Source organism: Dysidea avara, chromosome 6, assembly GCF_963678975.1.
Source record: "Dysidea avara chromosome 6, odDysAvar1.4, whole genome shotgun sequence".
Taxonomy (NCBI): domain Eukaryota; kingdom Metazoa; phylum Porifera; class Demospongiae; order Dictyoceratida; family Dysideidae; genus Dysidea; species Dysidea avara.
The window spans coordinates 38,328,201-38,345,897 of record NC_089277.1 but is presented as its reverse complement, the minus strand read 5'-3'; the positions used below and the strand labels follow the sequence as shown (position 1 = coordinate 38,345,897).

The following is a 17,697-nucleotide window of genomic DNA, read 5'->3' as shown; positions in this document are numbered from 1 at the left end:
TACAGAAAATTATTGTAGACACTTTTGGCAATGTCAATGAAGTGAATTTGTTTGCATGCTTACATCACATTTTATAACACTACATAAACACAAGTGGGTGTGGTCAGGTTATGAGTCAGTTTCCACTGTTTCTCCTTCACTGGTTGGTTGTTTATCAGTAGGTGTGTCCTGATTGGTTGGTTGTTTATCAGTAGGTGTGTCCTGATTGGTTGGTTGTTTATCAGTAGGTGTGTCCTGATTGGTTGGTTGTTTATCAGTAGGTGTGTCCTGATTGGTTGGTTGTTTATCAGTAGGTGTGTCCTGATTGGTTGGTTGTTTATCGGTAGGTGTGTCCTGATTGGTTGGTTTTACTTCATCTTGTTGATCAGAGGTATGTGGCTGGTCTGCTGTAGATTCAGAGGTAGTAGCATCATGTGATGGTACATCTATCCATAACAACATAGTTCACAACAAACACACATGATGATGACACTAACCTGACGATGTGGTAGTGTCTTGTGGGATAGTAGTAGTAGTAGTCTCTACAGTAACTGTAGGTGGATATCAGAAACACAATACATGTCAAACAGTAAAAATAGAATTGGCAAAGCTAATTATAATGTAGTAAATATAATTATTAGTTTGTAGAGTGTCTGGCTTAGACTGGTGACCTTACTTCACAGCAGGGCTAAAATGGGTATATACCAATTTTACTATCCGGATATCCTTAACAAAATCTTTCTGGATATCCTATGAATAGTGACGTAATCACTTGTTTGTACATATTATCGTAAACATTCTTTTAGAATAGAAACAAACATGAGATTCAGTCATACTGCATGAAAATTAAGTTTGTAGCAGGGGCGTCAGATCAGAGTAAAAGTGAAAGTGTAAGGCTCAGTCCTAATACTGTCAAAGCTAGCTAGGGAGTCTGGGGGAATGTTCCCCCTGGGCTGTAATACTGCTAGCTAGCTACCTGACAAGTGTTTGACACTGACCAAAAAGCACCTCTGAAATACTGTTTAACTCAAATTTGAGTTGAAGAGATAAAGTGAATGGAATGCTTCCAAAAGTAGCTACAAAGAGAAACAAAGCCAAACCTAAATATGACAGTGATTATTTTTAGAGGCGGTTAATATGGACGAAATAGAACAGAAGTTGTTCTGGGTGAAAGACACCTAGGTTAGATTAGTGTTGTTTCTATCAACTGTTGCCATTAAATAATTGCTACAAGTATTTCATGTTCACTACTTTAATTTTGAAGTTTGAAAGCTTTTTTTATTCAAGTCAGCTAAAAAGTGGTGATCGACTCACTGGTCGCACCCACCCTTGGCTAGTAGTAATGTTAAAAGGGATCACATTATTGCAGGTTTTGTTGTACAACACAATTTGACCAATGTACAACATTGCAGGATCACTGGATAGGTACGTACCTTCTAATGACTGTTGTTGTTGCTGTTGTTTCTCCAACTTATCTCTCTCAATTTGCTCTCTTTCTTCTTCCATGGCCTTGTTCCTAGCTTGCTCCTCCTGTTGTTTAGCCAACTGTTCATCTTGTACTAATGTAGCTAGTAGTCTCTGGGTGAGAACAAGGATTGGTAAACAATGGATGATCTCAATATACTATGGGACCTATGCTCCTATAAAATAGTGGAGTCTCTCTTAACAAACTCTCTGAAGTAAGAACACAACAGAAGAAACCTCCACAACATATAAGCTCAATACATTCTATCCCCCAAAACAAAACTCCCTTCAACATTGCAACTAGCTAAATTGTGCCAAAAATTATTGGTCCGAAGTGTCTAATAGAGTTTCCATTGTAGAAAGGATGTGCATCTGTTTAAACCACTACAAGGAAGGCCAGAAAATGAAGAAATATCAATGTTACGATGCTACAAATATTCTTGGATATTTTTGTGTGGGACATAGCTGGCCAACTTTTCACCATGGTACTGCTTTTTAAAAATGGTTCAGCTTACTTGTCCCAAAATTTCTATTCCTGTTTAGTCAGGATTCACTCTGCACATTGTCATAAGGGAAACTAAACTGCTCAGAGATATACATATTTACACTTAGTAAAACAGATGGGCAAAGATAAAGAAACCTTTTCATTCCTGCAGGTCAGCTTGTTGAACAGTATAGGAAAGCCTATATTTATACCCCCAATTACAGCATGTTCATACTATAGATTGCTCTGGATGAGATTACTTCAGTGTTATCCAGATCAATTGTTTTGAGCAGAAATTATTACAAAGGCCAGGCCTGCTCCAATCAGCAAAAAAAACTTAAACCCACAATCATAATTTTCATTGAAGTAGAGATTGCTGATGGAGTTAAAGAATTTCTGCTCTCTACAGTCGTCAGGTTAGTAGGCATGATAATGTCTTAAGTGCTGATGACAACCACTCAATTTCGTGGAGTTGATTGCATATTCAATCGAAAGTGTACCTGTTTTGTTTTGTGTCCTTTTGTTGTTCTTCTGTATCATCACCTACAGTAAATATTTTGTTGTTGCTTCATTTCATCATTACAGTTGCCATTTTAGCTGTAGCTCTCTGTATCTTTACTCTGTTTATTAAAGTCAAATCGAACTGCAGGATCTGTTTATACTGGGTAAGTGGAGTGAACTAGATCAAACCAGTCCATTTCACAGTAGTTTGACAGATACGGTACATGTTTACAGTTTGCTTTGATTCGAGATAGTTCAAACTAGATGGCTAGTGTAAACAGGCAGTTAAGTGAACAAAAAGGTACGAGGTGTTTACCACAAGCTGATAAGGCCAGATTGAGATCACCAATTTCTCATCAGCCACTCCCTCAAGTTTAATGAGGGTGGGTGGTTGCATTTAAGTACCCAAATCGTCACTATAATGATTATCAAAGAAATAAACACCTTTCTAAAATCTTTTTAAAACTCTGGCTAGTCTGTCTCAACATTGAAACATTTGTGTATGCGATCAATTATAATGAACTTCGAGGCAGCAAGGTGAAAAGTGGAGTGGGTGAGTGAGGAGAAACTGGGAGTCATCTTTGCATGGCCTAAAGTTGGACAACCAACTCAGATGGCTGGTGAACAAAGTAAGGTCACAAACTAGTCACAAATGATGTACAGCACAAACAGTTTAGTACAGTAGTCACGTGAACCTGTTCAGTGTTCTCTTTGTTCCTCTTATACTGTAGTAACCATGACGATAGGTACTCGATGGGGTCATTAGGTCTAACTAACGCCACCTCAGCTAATCCCTCTCTCAGCGCCTCCCCAACAGTGGCCTAGCACACAACACACATACACAACATCACTTGTTCATATCGCATACCTTAACATACGCTGCTTCCATTTTATTAGTTGCTAAGGTAACTAGTATACAAACCATTCGATTGTGGAATTCTCCGATGAGTGATCGAGTCATATTGAAGGCGCTAGCTAGTAGGCCTAAGAGCCTTAACTTGGATAGTAAGGGGTTAGTAGAGTTGCCTAAGGCCATAGGACAATTGGGAGAATGTCTGCGTAACTTGTCCGCTCGTAACAACAAACTCACGTGTGTTCCTACTGAGTTGGACCTGCTAAAAGAGGTATGGTTATGTGTATATTACTGTTTCTATGGTTACTGGTGTTTTAGCTTTCACAACTAAATTTGGGCAACAATGAGTTTGAGACCGTCCCCCTGTGTGTGTCTCACATGAGCAAACTGGAGAAACTCCACTTGTATCATAATAAGATATCATCCATTAATCCTGTATGTATAGGTGAGTGTTAGTGTGGTGTTCCAAGTTCCTTTGTCTACCTTGTGTGGGAAATAGTGTCCACATGAAGTGTTGGCATCATCAAACAGAATGCTAATTTTCCCCTACACTTGGTACATGTAAGTTCATGTAAGACTCAGTCTTGTCTCCCAGACCCTACCTCAAGTGCACAGGTCTGGTGAACAGTCACCCTCGTCTGGCCAATACCCAACTCTTGGGAGCTTTAATTGATGATTATTTCACGACTTCAGTACTGAGAAATGGTAGTTTCAAGCCATCTCTTCCTACCACCATTATGTTTGCCATGCTCTACATCTCCTGTACTCTCCAAATGACATGGTGACTAGAGGAGTCACAATTTATATGGAGGAAAGGTGTCTTATTTATGGCTTCTCATTTGCATAATGGCCACATTGCTAAGTTTATCAAAATTTCCACCTTGAAAATGTGTTACCGTATAGTAAAAAAACTTTGGCGGTAAAGAACTTTGGCGAATTTGGTGAATAGCGTTCAATTCGCCAAAGTTTTTTTTCGCCAATTATTTTAGATGATCACATGAGCACATTGAGATGAAGGTCAGTTCGTACCACCACACAATAAAGATCAAGCTGACTTTGGAGATCTTGATCTTCCTAGGAATACGTGTCCCACAGTTGTAAGCACTCCTTGGGATAGCGACATCCATTCCAACCGGTTTCCTGTTCGCAAGTCATGGCAGCTAGCTAGTTCATCGTCTCGCGATGGATTTGGCCAAATACTTTGATATACGTGATAACCTCTGCTGCTGAAAAAGTAAAATACATGCAGTCGCTCTCGGCATTGCAGGAGATAGCGAAACACACCTTTGCTAGCACATTGTTAGATCAGTAGCTACAACAGTGCTGCTACAACGTACAACGTTGATGTTGAGGTTTTGGGGTTAGCAGTGAAAATTATCCTAGACCTCCATATAATTACATTTAGGTTTGTTTGCAAATCCCATGAAAATGTTATCACAACTTTACTATACCTTGGAAATATTGTGTACTGTACCTGATGTAGGGTGTGTTGTAGCCAAGCTTATAAAAAGGGTGCAGCCTTCTGGGTGAAAGAAGTTGTGAAATAATGGCGGCCGTGAAATAGCTGCAATGATGGGATGATAATAAATTCTTCATGCATTCATAAACTTTATTATCATCCAAACCATTGCAGCCATTTCTTGGCTGCCACCTTTGATTTCACAACTTTTTCATCCAGGCTTTTTGAAGGCCGCGCCCTTTTTTATACAGCTTGGCTGTTTTTGCATGAATTTCACTTATTTTGTATTTTAAATATATACCAAAAGCCAACCACAAACTGGCTTTGGTGTTTGTTTTTACACAAATCATTATTTATAAATGCAATGAAGATGATATAAGACAAACAAGTGCTCTACCAATGCAGAAAGATACCTACTGATGCGATACTAAAGCCAATTTATTAGGGTTCCACCAATACATAAAAGTACCTATCGATCCGATACCTAGCAGTAAATTTTTACCGATACAGATACCGATGCTAATATTAGCCATACAATTTCCACACCTCTCAAGTCATAATCAGCTATGTGACTGCTCTATTAATATTTTATTGTGCAGTGACTGTTCTATTAGAGTATTTCAATCTTTTTCATGCAAACAAAGTAAGTAGCGGTTGCTCAATGTTTAACAAAGCAATTCCTTGTGCTAGAATAATACTCAACTCTATTTCCAACCTGTTATATCCCAAGTTTTGCTAGCATAGCATTATGTTGATTGTTGGTATCGGAATAACCGATACCAATTGATACCATATCGGCTCTCATTCGATACCAATCCAATTATCAATAAAACACTACAATTTATACTGATATAACTTTGTGCATGCTTGTTCATGGCTATATAAAGTTGTAGTAGATATATGTAGTGCCCGTAGTTATTTACAATAGTGTTTTATAACAAAGTAAATTCCTTCCAAGTTAGGTATAATGTTGTAAAGCAGCAACAACTCGCACACAAATTACTCAGTAATTCATTGTAATCAAACACACAAGTCTATATATATAAAGCTGTCTGTCTGTCTGTCTGACGGTCACGCTGCTTACTCACCAGACTTGGCGCGAATCGACATAGTCTGTGCTGATAATGAAGCGCTCATCATCCGCCTACTCTAAGATTGTTATCACGAGTTCACGCATGCTTCCGTTCGGTCTCTACAGCACGTAGAAGGCCAAGGTGTAGAGAAAACTTGAGCAACATTCCTTTGAAAACCACAGCGCATACTGTTCAAGTGGTAGAACGCCTGACTAGCATGTAAGAGGTCGTGGGTTCAAATCCACGTGTTGACAGATTTTTTTCTTTCTACTCAGTACCTTTTGTGTTAACACCTTTTTAAAACACGACTTTTAGCTCATCATATCTTGGCATGCAAAGCACGTATCGAGGCGGGACCTTAGCAAAATTAAACGCCCATCATCTGGCAACTCGAGTGTTGTTGTAGCAAATCAATACGTGCTTTACATACGTTTCAAATAGTGTTGTACAGTACAATGCCAAAGCTCAAGCGATCAACGTCTTCACTCCGCGCGTCTCAGGCAAAGAGACGCAAACGAATTCAACGACAAGACAGGAATAAACGATGGCAAGCACAACTACGAGACACAGCTGCTCGAAGAGAAGCCCGTCCAGACCCTTTAACAAGAAATGAAGAACAACTACGAGACACAGCTGCTCGAAGAGAAGCCCGTCTAGACCCGGTAACAAGAAATGAAGAACAACTCCGAGACACAGCAGCAAATACATTGTGTTTATTCACACCTCAGAAATATGCTGTAAATTGCATTTATATTGCTGCTCAAGCCCTATCATTCCCAGCCATTAAACAGCCATTTTTCTTTGTTTTGTCTGCACAATGGGATAGAAATAACTGAGCTGGTTTTAAATATTACATACCTTTTGTTACTAGATCCATGCACATATTACAGGACTTAAGAGTGTTTAAAAATGGGATACTTCATTAACAGTGGAATCCCTCTATTCTGGACACCTTAGGACCATGCTAAAGTGTGCTTATCAGTGTGGTGTTCTGCATGATTTCAAGAGCCTAAATATGTGTACACTAATACAACAGGATAGACAATTGTCCTAATTATCAAGGTGTTCTGATTTCAGGGGTGTATACTAATCAAATGGGATGATGATAGACAATTGTCCTAATTATCTCTTTGTAGTAACATGTTTAGTAAGTGTGTGTGTGTGTGTGCGTGCGTGTGTGTGTGTGTGTGTGTGTGTGTGTGTGTCATGTACAGTCAAATCATGCATAACCCATACCTGCACGTAGGGCAGGTAACAATGCTAGTATCTTATAATCGCAATACAAAACCAATGTAAGCCATATATGGATATAAAAACGATTACTACAAATTAACATCCTAATGTCATTACCCATTGCAGAAAGAGTAAACGTAAAACAGATGGAAAAGACAAGGCAGTGAGTACGACACTTTAGGCAGATTTTCTCAATTTTCAGTATGGCCATATCGCTCTACGGGCCTCACTTCAAGTTGTAAAAGTGGAAAAGGTTGTAGTGCTAGTATGAGAATCTTTGTCATCTAGGTGATTGAGGAGTGGTGGGCTCCTCAATTGATCACTGTCATTACTCACCAAGGTCTCCTGCAAGGGACGTAGGCGATTGATATGCACTACCTTTGTGACACCACCTTTGTGACACCACCTTTGTGACACCACCTTTGTGACACCACCTTTGTGACACCACCTTTGTGACACCACCTTTCTGAATGACTATGGTTAGAGGACTCTTAAGCTTGTGACTGTCCATTGGCCTGTCCAGTGAGGATCCAGTTTTTGTGCTGTCGGGTCTTTCAAGAGCACTTGCTGTCCTACTGAAAATGTCTCATGTGTGCAATAGTTGTAGGAACATTTTTGATCATGTGATGATTTGATAATGTCTGCATCCACCATCTCCCTTAACTCTAATGATTTGTTCTGAAGTGATACGTTGTAAGCAGCAGGGTCAAGAATGGCAGTTTTGCTTAGGGTTGGAAGGTGAAGAACGGGAGGGTTAGTACCAAAAAGGATCTCATAAGGTGACAGGCCAGTTGAGGCATGCCTAAACTGATCAATGATTGTCGCAATGTTGGGTGACTTCTTTGAGCTTCTATAACTGCTAGACATCTAGGGCGGGGTTGGCAGTAACCAGGCAGAGAGGTTGCCTTGACAAGGCATCTGTCGTCTGGTTGCAATGTCCTGTATGGGAAATCATATGCTCAAAGTTCCAGAGCCCAACCCTCTAATCGCTGTGAGTGTGCATTATTCTTTTGAGAAGATTCTAAGGGCTTATGGTCAGTCTCTAGGGTAAAGTAAGCTCCAATCAAATAATGATGAAATTTACAAATAGCCCACAGAATAGCTAAGCACTCTTTTTCAGTGGTGGTGTACTTCTGCTCAGATGTAGAAAGAGTGCCACTGGCAAATTCTACTACAGTGTTTCATCCAGTGGACAGAACAGTCCCCAAGTCTGTGTCTGATACATCATTCGTCAGGATGAAAGAATCATCCAGATAATGGTAGTCAAATACTGGTAGAGACTGGAGAAACCATAGTTTGTTGTAGTGAATCAAAGGCTGTCTGCTGGGCTTGTTCCCACATAAAAGGGGTCCGTGATCCAGTAAGTTTCGTGAGAGGAGCTGTGACATCTGCTTGATTATTACTTGAGCTTTTTCTGATTCAGGACTGACTCCACTGGATGAGTACTCAAAACCGAGATGGGATACAGAGCTATAGCCAAATGAACATTTTGGCCCGCACAAGGTAAAACCCGCTGCTTGAAACCTACTAAGGACATGTTGAAGGCGAACGTTGTGGGACTGCATGCTATCAGAAAAGACAGTAGAACACACCTGTTTGAAAGTCTATGGTGATGATGCTTAGTTAAAAAAAACACAGCGTAGTATGGCAGGGACTGATAGCTCGTTGATCACAACAAAGTTGTGGGGAACTCTGAGCACTCCTAGGTCTACTGTGGTTGTACCTGGTAGAGTCAATTGTCTACCATCTGCACTAAGAAGTGTGGTGTGTGTAAGAGCCAAGTTGGTGTGTGGGCGTGGGAAGCATGTACGTATGACTGAGCCTGAAGCTCCAGAGTCTAATAATACATGTACAGAATTATCACATATTCTACCTAATACACATGCAGTTTTAATAGTGTTTGTATTTAGTGATAGTACAGGTACACAGTCAGCACTTACTAAGGTTTGGGAGTGCTCCCAGCTCAGCGTATCAGAGCACCCCCTCTTCCTTTTCCCTGCTGAGTCCAGCATTGGTGAGCAATGTGTCCTCTACCTCCAGATTTAAAGAATTCGATGTTTCTTGCTCTACAATTCCTGGAGATGTGTCCCTGTCGTCCACACTTGAAGCACTTGATTGGGTTATCTATAGGTTGGCGATCCATTGAAGATTAGGCCATTAGCTGTTGTATCACTTGTAGCACCGCCTTCTCCAATTTGTTGAGTCTGTCATCATTGGTAGTAGTAGACTGGTTGATGTGCGTTAGGGATTCCTTCGTCTCTGCATTTTGGTACATTTGGAGCAGCTCCACTACTTTAGCAATAATAGACATGTATCCTTCTTCTGGCAGCAGTTTAAGCTGCAAGGACATCTTGTCTGATAGAGCATTCATTAAATGAAATTTCAGTTCTTTGTCCCTAATTGCATCTGGTAGTCCAGGTGGAGCTTGGTCCAGTAGCTTCTCCAGATCTCGAGCGAGCTTATCGACGCTTTTACTACCCCCATGAAGCTGTCTGCTCGCCAGCTTCTCTCATGCACTTAAGCGGGTTGGCATCCTTCTAATGGGCATACGGATCCATCTGTTCTACTCCTAAGGCTTTGTAGATTGTCCATGCTCGTCCCTTTAACAATGTAGGGAGACGTACAAGCTTATTTCCATCGTTCCAGTTGTTTGCAGTGCAGTACACTTCATAACATCGAAACCATGATCTCACATCTGTGTTTTGGAGAGGTTCAGGAAGGGCAATTCCTTGGCTGCCGGTCACCATTCTCCCGGGTTTCAGCATCAATGTAAAGCAGCAACACAACTCACACAAATTACTCAGTAACTTATTGTAATCAAACACACAAGCATCATATAACCACAATTACAAAACTAATGTAAGCCATATATGGATATAAAACGATTACTACAAATTAACATGTTATTGTCATGACACTATCAAGAGTAAATAATGGAGTTTACTCTTTCTCTTGCTAACAGGAAGAAGCCTTTATGGTGAGTACAACAAGAAATACTTACCAATTGAAAGAGAGGACAAGTAGCGTGGCGTTCATCAATCACTGTAGAGCTTAACCAGCAACTTGATGGTAGTCATCTCTAGTGTTGCTGACAATTGGCAACACCGGAGTGTAATTTCGTGTGAGTCCATCTTTAGCTTTGACTTTCACATGGCAACCATATATGTGCCCCATCTGGTAATTGAAATGTAAATAGCTTGCTGTTGTGATCCACTGGCCACTGCTTTTAGACTACAACTAACAAATCTGTTATCTGATGAAGAAAAACACAAGCCATTTATTACCTGCCAATAATCAGATATGAATATTGTCGTACATAGTGTGACAAGTGAGTAGTATAGAATATATAGTCTGTCTTTGAAAGTTGGTAAATCCGGTGAACTATCAGGTACTGGGGTGATTGCTAGTGGAAAGAAGGAGTAGGCATATGCATTCACTCTACAGGGTGGCTGTTGAAGTTTCTCAGTATGTCCTGTCAGCTGTGTAATGTTGATGGTAACAGAATTGTATCAGTAGGTACGTACATCTACCAAGTTGTTCATAATTTTATGCATCATAAAAGTTCTCAAAGTGTTGCATCTGCTTCTTAAGTGGGCATCCAAGTACTGTATACTAATCATTTCCGATACGCTTACATACCTGTCATACTTATTTACACATATCTGTCTTTGTACCACTTCTATCGCTTGTACTGTACATTGTATTGATGGTATGGTGACCTGGCATATTCTAATATTGGGTGCAGAACAGGCATCAAGTAGCACTCACATCTGGTGAACACTTCTTAAGATTAAACTGAAGGAACCCTCTTTACTTTGTTTGCCTTCTTGCCTTGTGTGCTCATTCCAATTTAGATTTTTGTCTATGGTCACTCCAAGATATTTGGCATGATCAGCCTGTTGTATGGGTGTAGCTACTGTTCATGTAGTAGGAGTAAACAAGAGGGGATAGTTTGTTTGTGATCTTCTCTTTAGTGTGTCATTTGCCATGTACAGTGTAGATGCCCGTTGGGTTAGCATATACAAATCCTATTGTAAGATACCCTGATCTGCTTTAGAATGAATTTCCTAGTATATTAATGCATCATATGATCTTATGCTGGACTTTACATATTTGAGCAAGTCATTTATATTGCACAAGAAGAGAAGTGGCTCCAATACTGATCACTGCGGGAATCACTTTCTTTACCATTAAGTACAATTGTTGAGGTCTTCCTGACAAGAAACTTTGTATCCACCTTAGTGTACTTCCTCTAATTCCATAACTGAATAGTTTATGACATAATCTAACATGAAGAACTTTATCAAAAGCCTTTGACAAGTCTAGCAAGATGGCATCAACTTGTCCACTGTTATTTAAACTGGTTGCAAAATCATGTATTGTAGATATTAACTGTGTGTCACAAGATCTTCTTTTACGGAATCCATGTTGCTCCATACATAAAACATTATACTTATCCAAATGAGCATTATATGCTGGTTGACAAGATGTGTTCTAGTGATTTACTTACAATGCTAGTTAGAGAAACAGATCTACATACGTATAATTAGCTGGAGAGGAACGATCACCATTCTTGTGAATCGGCACAACTTGTGTTTTTTCCCAGCCACTGGAACATCTCCTTTGTGTAGTGATGCTAGAAAAATTAAAGTCAACGAGGGTGTGAGGTCCATAGCCATTTCTTTAAGGAATCAGGCAGGTAGTCCATCTGGTCCTCCAGCTTTACTTTGATCCAAATTTGAAAGAAGAGACTCCACACCATTAACTGTGACATTAACAGGTATCGTAGCAGGATAGGTATCTCCAGATATACTAGGAATAAATATTGTATCTTCTCTAGTAAAAACAGAGGCAAATTGATTGTTATCAGCGTTTTGACATTCAGACTGTGCCAACTTCTTAATGTTGTAATATGCAGTCCAGTCTTGATGGTGATTGGATAGACGGGCTCTTCTATACAGACTCTTTTTCCTTATAGAGATCTGTTTTGTTTTAGTAGTAACCCATGGTTGATTATACCTTTGTGAGGAAAGTTTTGAAGGAATCAGCTCCAGACAATATAGACAAACATGACTTACTGTGTTCAGTTCTTGATATGAGAAATTGGTAGGTCATGTAGGTCACTCCAGTTATTGCATTTATTCTCTATACTATTTGTCTATCAAGATTTTGCAGTAACTATTCTATTAGAGTCTCTCAAATTTGCATGCTAAATGTGATAAGTTTTAAAAGAACTTATGCCGGCCCTAATGGCACTCCCTTCCACCTCCATGTCTCAACTATGAAATGTTTTTGCCTAAACACTACAGAAAAAGTTCTAAACAGAGCCTACAATACAAGCCTAGGGATCAGGGCGGAGCAAGCCTCCCCTCATCAACAACAATATCGATAGCAGGGAAGACCGAGAAGTGGAACCTGAACCCCTTAAGCATCTCACAAAGGAATGGACCAGGGAAACCCCAAACAACACTGGAACCAGCCTATCACTGAAGAATATGGGGAATTTCACTTAGCACTCAACAAATGAGCCAGGTGCTTATACATTGCGGTAGCAGCTGTACCCATACCACCAGAACTGGAAAAACAATGGGGGTAAACTGCCATGTTCAATTTCACATATGCATTCTTCATAGGCATGATGCTTTTCACCTTCATGTCGACGAAAAGTGGCAGCAAGGGGGTGGAAGAATGATTGGTTGCTGCAAGCTGTTTACATAAAAAAGTTTTTATGATGTGAGCATCGCCAAAATCCTGCAGCCCGGATATTCACTCTAGCATCATCCTCAACCATAGCAGAACAATGGCACAAAATCTCCCAAGAGAGCTATTGCAGGTGGGACTCAATTTGCATATCATGACACACCTCAGATAACAATATGGCAGTCAGATCTCTTACATCATTATGGTGCAAGATATTAAAAGTAGCTAAAGGCGTGGGGCACAGAAAGATCTTTACTACACACTCAGTGAGAAGGTAGATTAAGTCATAACGGAGGCACAAGGCATCAACAAAATTGCCTAGAATAGCACTTATTATGATGATTATGATGATGATGATTGGCGTGAGTAGGTAATAGTAGTGTACTAGCTTCCCCGCTGATCTCTACCAAGATGGCTATATTAAATAGAGATGTACTGATCTACCAATCTAGTATTGGATCGGTGCCAATCTCGACAATTTGGTAGAACCAATTTTTAGTAGAAGCCACTGATTCATAATACCGATTATTCTGATCATCATGTCTTCAAACATATTAGACTTCTTCTATCATTTCTCTACTCCATTTATGAAATAAGCTACTAAAGTATAGTACCATTTCTTTGCCTGTGCCCATTGAAAACTATGAGAAGCCATATAAATAACACAAGTTAGTTGTTTTACTTACTGAAACTTACCCTTGAAATTACCAGAGGTGAAAACAATGAATAGTGCTACACCATATCAAATTGACTAAACTATTAGAATCTCTGCTACAAACCATTCCAAGCAAGTCTTGGTAGGAGCATGCATTAAAATTGACGATTGTCTGGGTAGTGTAACTGAGGCCACACCACCATTTCTTATTGACTCCAGTAACAGAGCTGTGATCATTATTCAGCTAAGAATTGACCAATTAGATTATAAGTACTACCTGTGCAAGATCAGTCATCACATCAGATTACTATTGTCAGATCGGTACAATATCGGTAGATTGGTAATAATATTTCCTAGATCGAATCGGTATCAGTAAAACTCAGAAAAGTTGAATCTCTAATATTAAATATCGGGCTTTGTTTCGATGGAACACTAGAAAAGATGTAAATAGTATTGTACTACACAAGATATTATTTGATTACTTTTGTAGTGTTCTAATAGAGAACACATCGTTTTTGAGGATTTCTAATAGAACACACAGAATGTTCTAGAACAATCTAGATTGTAGGTCTATGAAATTATGAACTTTACGGATTTTAGAGAATTTTGATTTATAAAGCAGCAATTAAATGGGGTGATCAGCCATGATAGCAGCGGCTCAGTGGTGAAGGATTTTGATGTTCAGTTTGGAGGTCCCTGGTTCACATTTTTCATGTACAGTACCTTTTTACCCTATGGTGGCTGTTCTATTAGAGTATTTCAACCCCTCAATTTACAGTTTAGTTTTTGCCTTGTAACCCTGTAGCTGTCAATAGGATTTCTTTTAAACCACAAAAGGTTTGAGCTATGATGGTTAACCTATACGCATACTGATTTTAAAATTATTCCCATTGTAGTTTACCCTGTACTGACTGGCCTGCAGGCATGAGAACAAGTCGGCCTTTTTTAACACAAATAGTTGTCCATAGCTCTATGACTATTAACCAGATTTGCACCAAACTTGGTACGTGATTATTCCACAATACATTCTTAAAGACCAAAGCTCAAGAAAAGCAAGCTATGCATTTGCATTTTGTAATGGTTTTTGTAAGGCAACCCGAGCCCTGTTTAAACGAAGAAAAAAAATGAAGAAATTAAGCTGAATTTTGAAGGCTTTTATTTCATGATTGTGCTAGGCAATCTTGTTCAAATTTGGTATGTTGGGTGCTGAAGGTGGAGTGTTTGTGGCATTAAATTGACTCCAACTCAAGAAGGGAACACGGAGCTACGTATGTGTGAAAATCACATTTTGTTTGTTCCTGTAAATATACTCACGGTGTGGTGTGCCGGCTTTCTTGTCCACATGACACACTACTGCGTGTCTTGATATCGTATAGCCTACATATTTATTTCAAGAAAATTTTCTCTGATTTCGAGTTTTTGGGGTAACAGTGAAAATTTTATCCTGGAAATGTGTAGACGTCATATACAATGGGATTATCTGTAAATCCGTGAAAATTTATTACAACTGTTCACCTCAAAAATATCCCCCTTGAAGTATTTAAACTATGCGGTACCATGTAGGCTCTTACATTGCGATGTGTTGCTATATACCTTGTGGGCTCTTGCATTGGGATGTGCTACTATACTGTGCCTCATGGGCTCTTACATTAGGGTGTTACAATACTATACCTCGTGGGCTCTTATATAATTTAGTATGTTACAATATATACATGTGTGTGCCTAATATACTAATCTTGTGGCCTCTTGTATTAGGATGTACGAATATACTGTACCATATCATGTGATCCATTGTTCACACAGTTGGTCTACACCAGCTGACCACACTAAACTGTAATGGTAATCAACTACAACAACTACCGTCACAGATCAAATTGTGAGTTGTATTGGGTACACGATCATTAGTTTCTTTCCTGCTAGAGTTTTTGTTTTTCCTACCATATCGATGTTATCACATCCACATTTAACACGTTGGTCGAGGTTAACAGTCTGGTGTGCAAGCACCAAAGCTGATTGTCTGTAGAATATACTCTAGTTCAACCATTGGTGGCTAGTTAAGAAATTTTGATTTATGTGACCTTTAATTCAACCATCCATATATGTATGTTTACCCATGTTTGTTATATTGAATAATGCTGGATGAGAAACTAATAATCAATTTATGCAATTGTTCTCTTGATAATGCCCCCTTAACTACAGTGTAACAAACCTACAAGTACTCAGTGTTAGTTGTAACTGCCTGACTGGTCTGCCTGATGAGGTAACCTTGTTACCACGACTACGACAACTACATTGTGATGATAATGAGATAGTGTCATTGCCTGAGGATATCGGGAAATGTCGGCTGCTAGTGAAGTTATATGTTCATAAGAACTGTTTGGAAACTTTACCTGAGGTGTGTGTGTGTGTGTGTGTGTGTGTTGTGTGTATGTGTACAGTACAGTACAGTACAGTACAGTACACTACAGTAGAGTACATGTGCACGTGTATGTGTTTGTGATTGCATGAGGTGCAAGGACATCATAGTAAGTTTGACCATAGATTGTGAATTCCACACATGTATGGGATTCTGTTGTACTGGGACATTAAAACTGGCGGAATAGACCCCTACTGATTGCTTCAAATGCCATGTTTCGATTTCACCAAAAGTGGCAAGACACTTTGACTACCTGGCCTCTGTGCATCCAATCTATACTATGGTATAGCTGTGTTTGCATGTATTGATTTCATGTTGTGATACAAGTTTTAACCTCTGGTCTTTTTCCATTTCATAAGTCAAGTTAAGAAAGATGTCTTCACGAGTCATTCGGGGGGTAGCAAACGATTGCTTTACTGAATTAATAGGAGCTTGTGTGCATAGATCTGTGGCATGCTGTACTTAGTTTAGTGCCATGTCAACACTGCACGGTTTTAGTTTATAGCCATACTGGTACAACTAGTACAACTGTTTTAAGATTGATCACACAAGAAGCAGATGCAACTACCATAAGTCTTAGGGTGATGAAGTACACAACTGTAAGTAACAGGTTAGTTTTTGAAGGTGGAATCTACATAGCTGTCAGTGGAATGTGGACAGAATACCTTTCAAACAGCAGTGGAATGCCAGTGCTATAATGAGAGTGTTGTACAGCAGTTTTGATACATATATTGCTATGAGCTGTTTTTTTAAAGCAACAATTGACTAAAAAGCATGTACAGCTAGTAGCTGTCTGAATGACTTAAAGTGATGTGCTGCTTGTCTAGTATAAAATCCTAACAATAAGATAGTTGTTCTATGTGTTGCTATTGCTGCTGCTGTTGTTGTTTTTTTTTCCAAATTTATATTTGTATTTTGTATTTGCATTTCATTATTTATCAGTATTCTGTACTGACTGTCACACTAAAATTGCAAGCATTAGAACATCCTTTGTCTCACAGGAAAGGCACAATATGACATTCAGGGATTCTAACAAATGACGTCAGTACATTGTCACTATTTCTCTTTGTACTTTACACCATTACCTACAGTACTAATCACAGGTATTGTGGTGTTAGTCACACTAATTCCCATTGATTTGCTAGTGTGTTTCATTGTAGTCAGTGAAGAAGGTTGATGATTTATCGTGCTCTGTTCATCATTCTCTTCCTTGCCATTAGTAAGGAAGTACCAGTGGCAGCAGCTCAAGAATGCTCCTCTCAACCACCGGCTGATGGCAGTGGTGCTCCTGATCTCCAACAAGTGACCACAATGCCTTATTGTTATATTGATGACTGTGCCATTGAGAATTATGAAACTGGACAGCAACTAGATATTGCCTACACTACTGACAGTGTACTTGTGGTTACTCCAAAAGGGAACCAGACTTCCATGGTCATCAACAAGATTGAAGAAGAGTTTGACTGTGCGCCATTATCGACCGTATACTTACTGCTGCCAATAGTACTGCAGTTAATGCTAATGTTGGTGAGTGGCATCATTCTTTTAACATATTTCCTTAAGAAACAGATGTCTACTTCCTTCAGAGTACTAGTTATGCTTTACAATGGTGCCATAATGTTTCGATGTGTGAGTGCCTTTGTGGTACTCCTAGCAAATACAATAATTCAGTTTGATTCACAGCCAGCTTGCTATGGCGTAATGTTTACATTCATGCAGAGTTGATGACGATACTGAGTAACCATGACGATAGGTACTCGATGGTTACTCGATAGGTACTCGATAGGTACTTATAGGTACTCGATAGTTACTACAGTACTCTTGTACTGTAGTAACCATGACGATAGGTACTCGATGGGGTCATTAGGTCTAACTAACGC

The 17,697-nt window shown here is 39.4% G+C and overlaps 2 protein-coding genes across 3 annotated transcripts; one reads left to right on the top strand and one right to left on the bottom strand.

Moving 5' to 3' along the window:
* Nucleotides 1-22: 22 nt before the first annotated feature.
* LOC136257448 (DPY30 domain-containing protein 1-like) lies at nt 23-3,436 on the bottom strand. Of its 2 annotated transcripts, none has more exons than XM_066050664.1 (5): nt 3,297-3,436; nt 3,124-3,249; nt 1,413-1,557; nt 477-530; nt 23-425 (listed from the first exon to the last, which is right to left on the bottom strand). In XM_066050664.1, exons 1-5 carry the CDS (start codon nt 3,387-3,389, stop codon nt 109-111), a joined length of 735 nt encoding a protein of 244 aa, XP_065906736.1. In that variant the 5' UTR covers nt 3,390-3,436; the 3' UTR covers nt 23-108. The 2 variants fall into 2 exon arrangements, with proteins under 2 accessions (XP_065906736.1, XP_065906737.1); XM_066050665.1 differs by having other exon boundaries at nt 23-386.
* On the top strand, nt 3,344-17,519 carry LOC136257449 (leucine-rich repeat-containing protein 69-like). The gene is made up of 6 exons (XM_066050666.1): nt 3,344-3,552; nt 3,600-3,726; nt 15,205-15,277; nt 15,601-15,796; nt 16,819-16,920; nt 16,978-17,519. The coding sequence occupies exons 1-5, from the start codon at nt 3,373-3,375 to the stop codon at nt 16,855-16,857; spliced, it is 615 nt and encodes a 204-aa protein (XP_065906738.1). The 5' UTR covers nt 3,344-3,372; the 3' UTR covers nt 16,858-16,920; nt 16,978-17,519.
* The last annotated feature ends 178 nt before the right edge of the window (nt 17,520-17,697 follow it).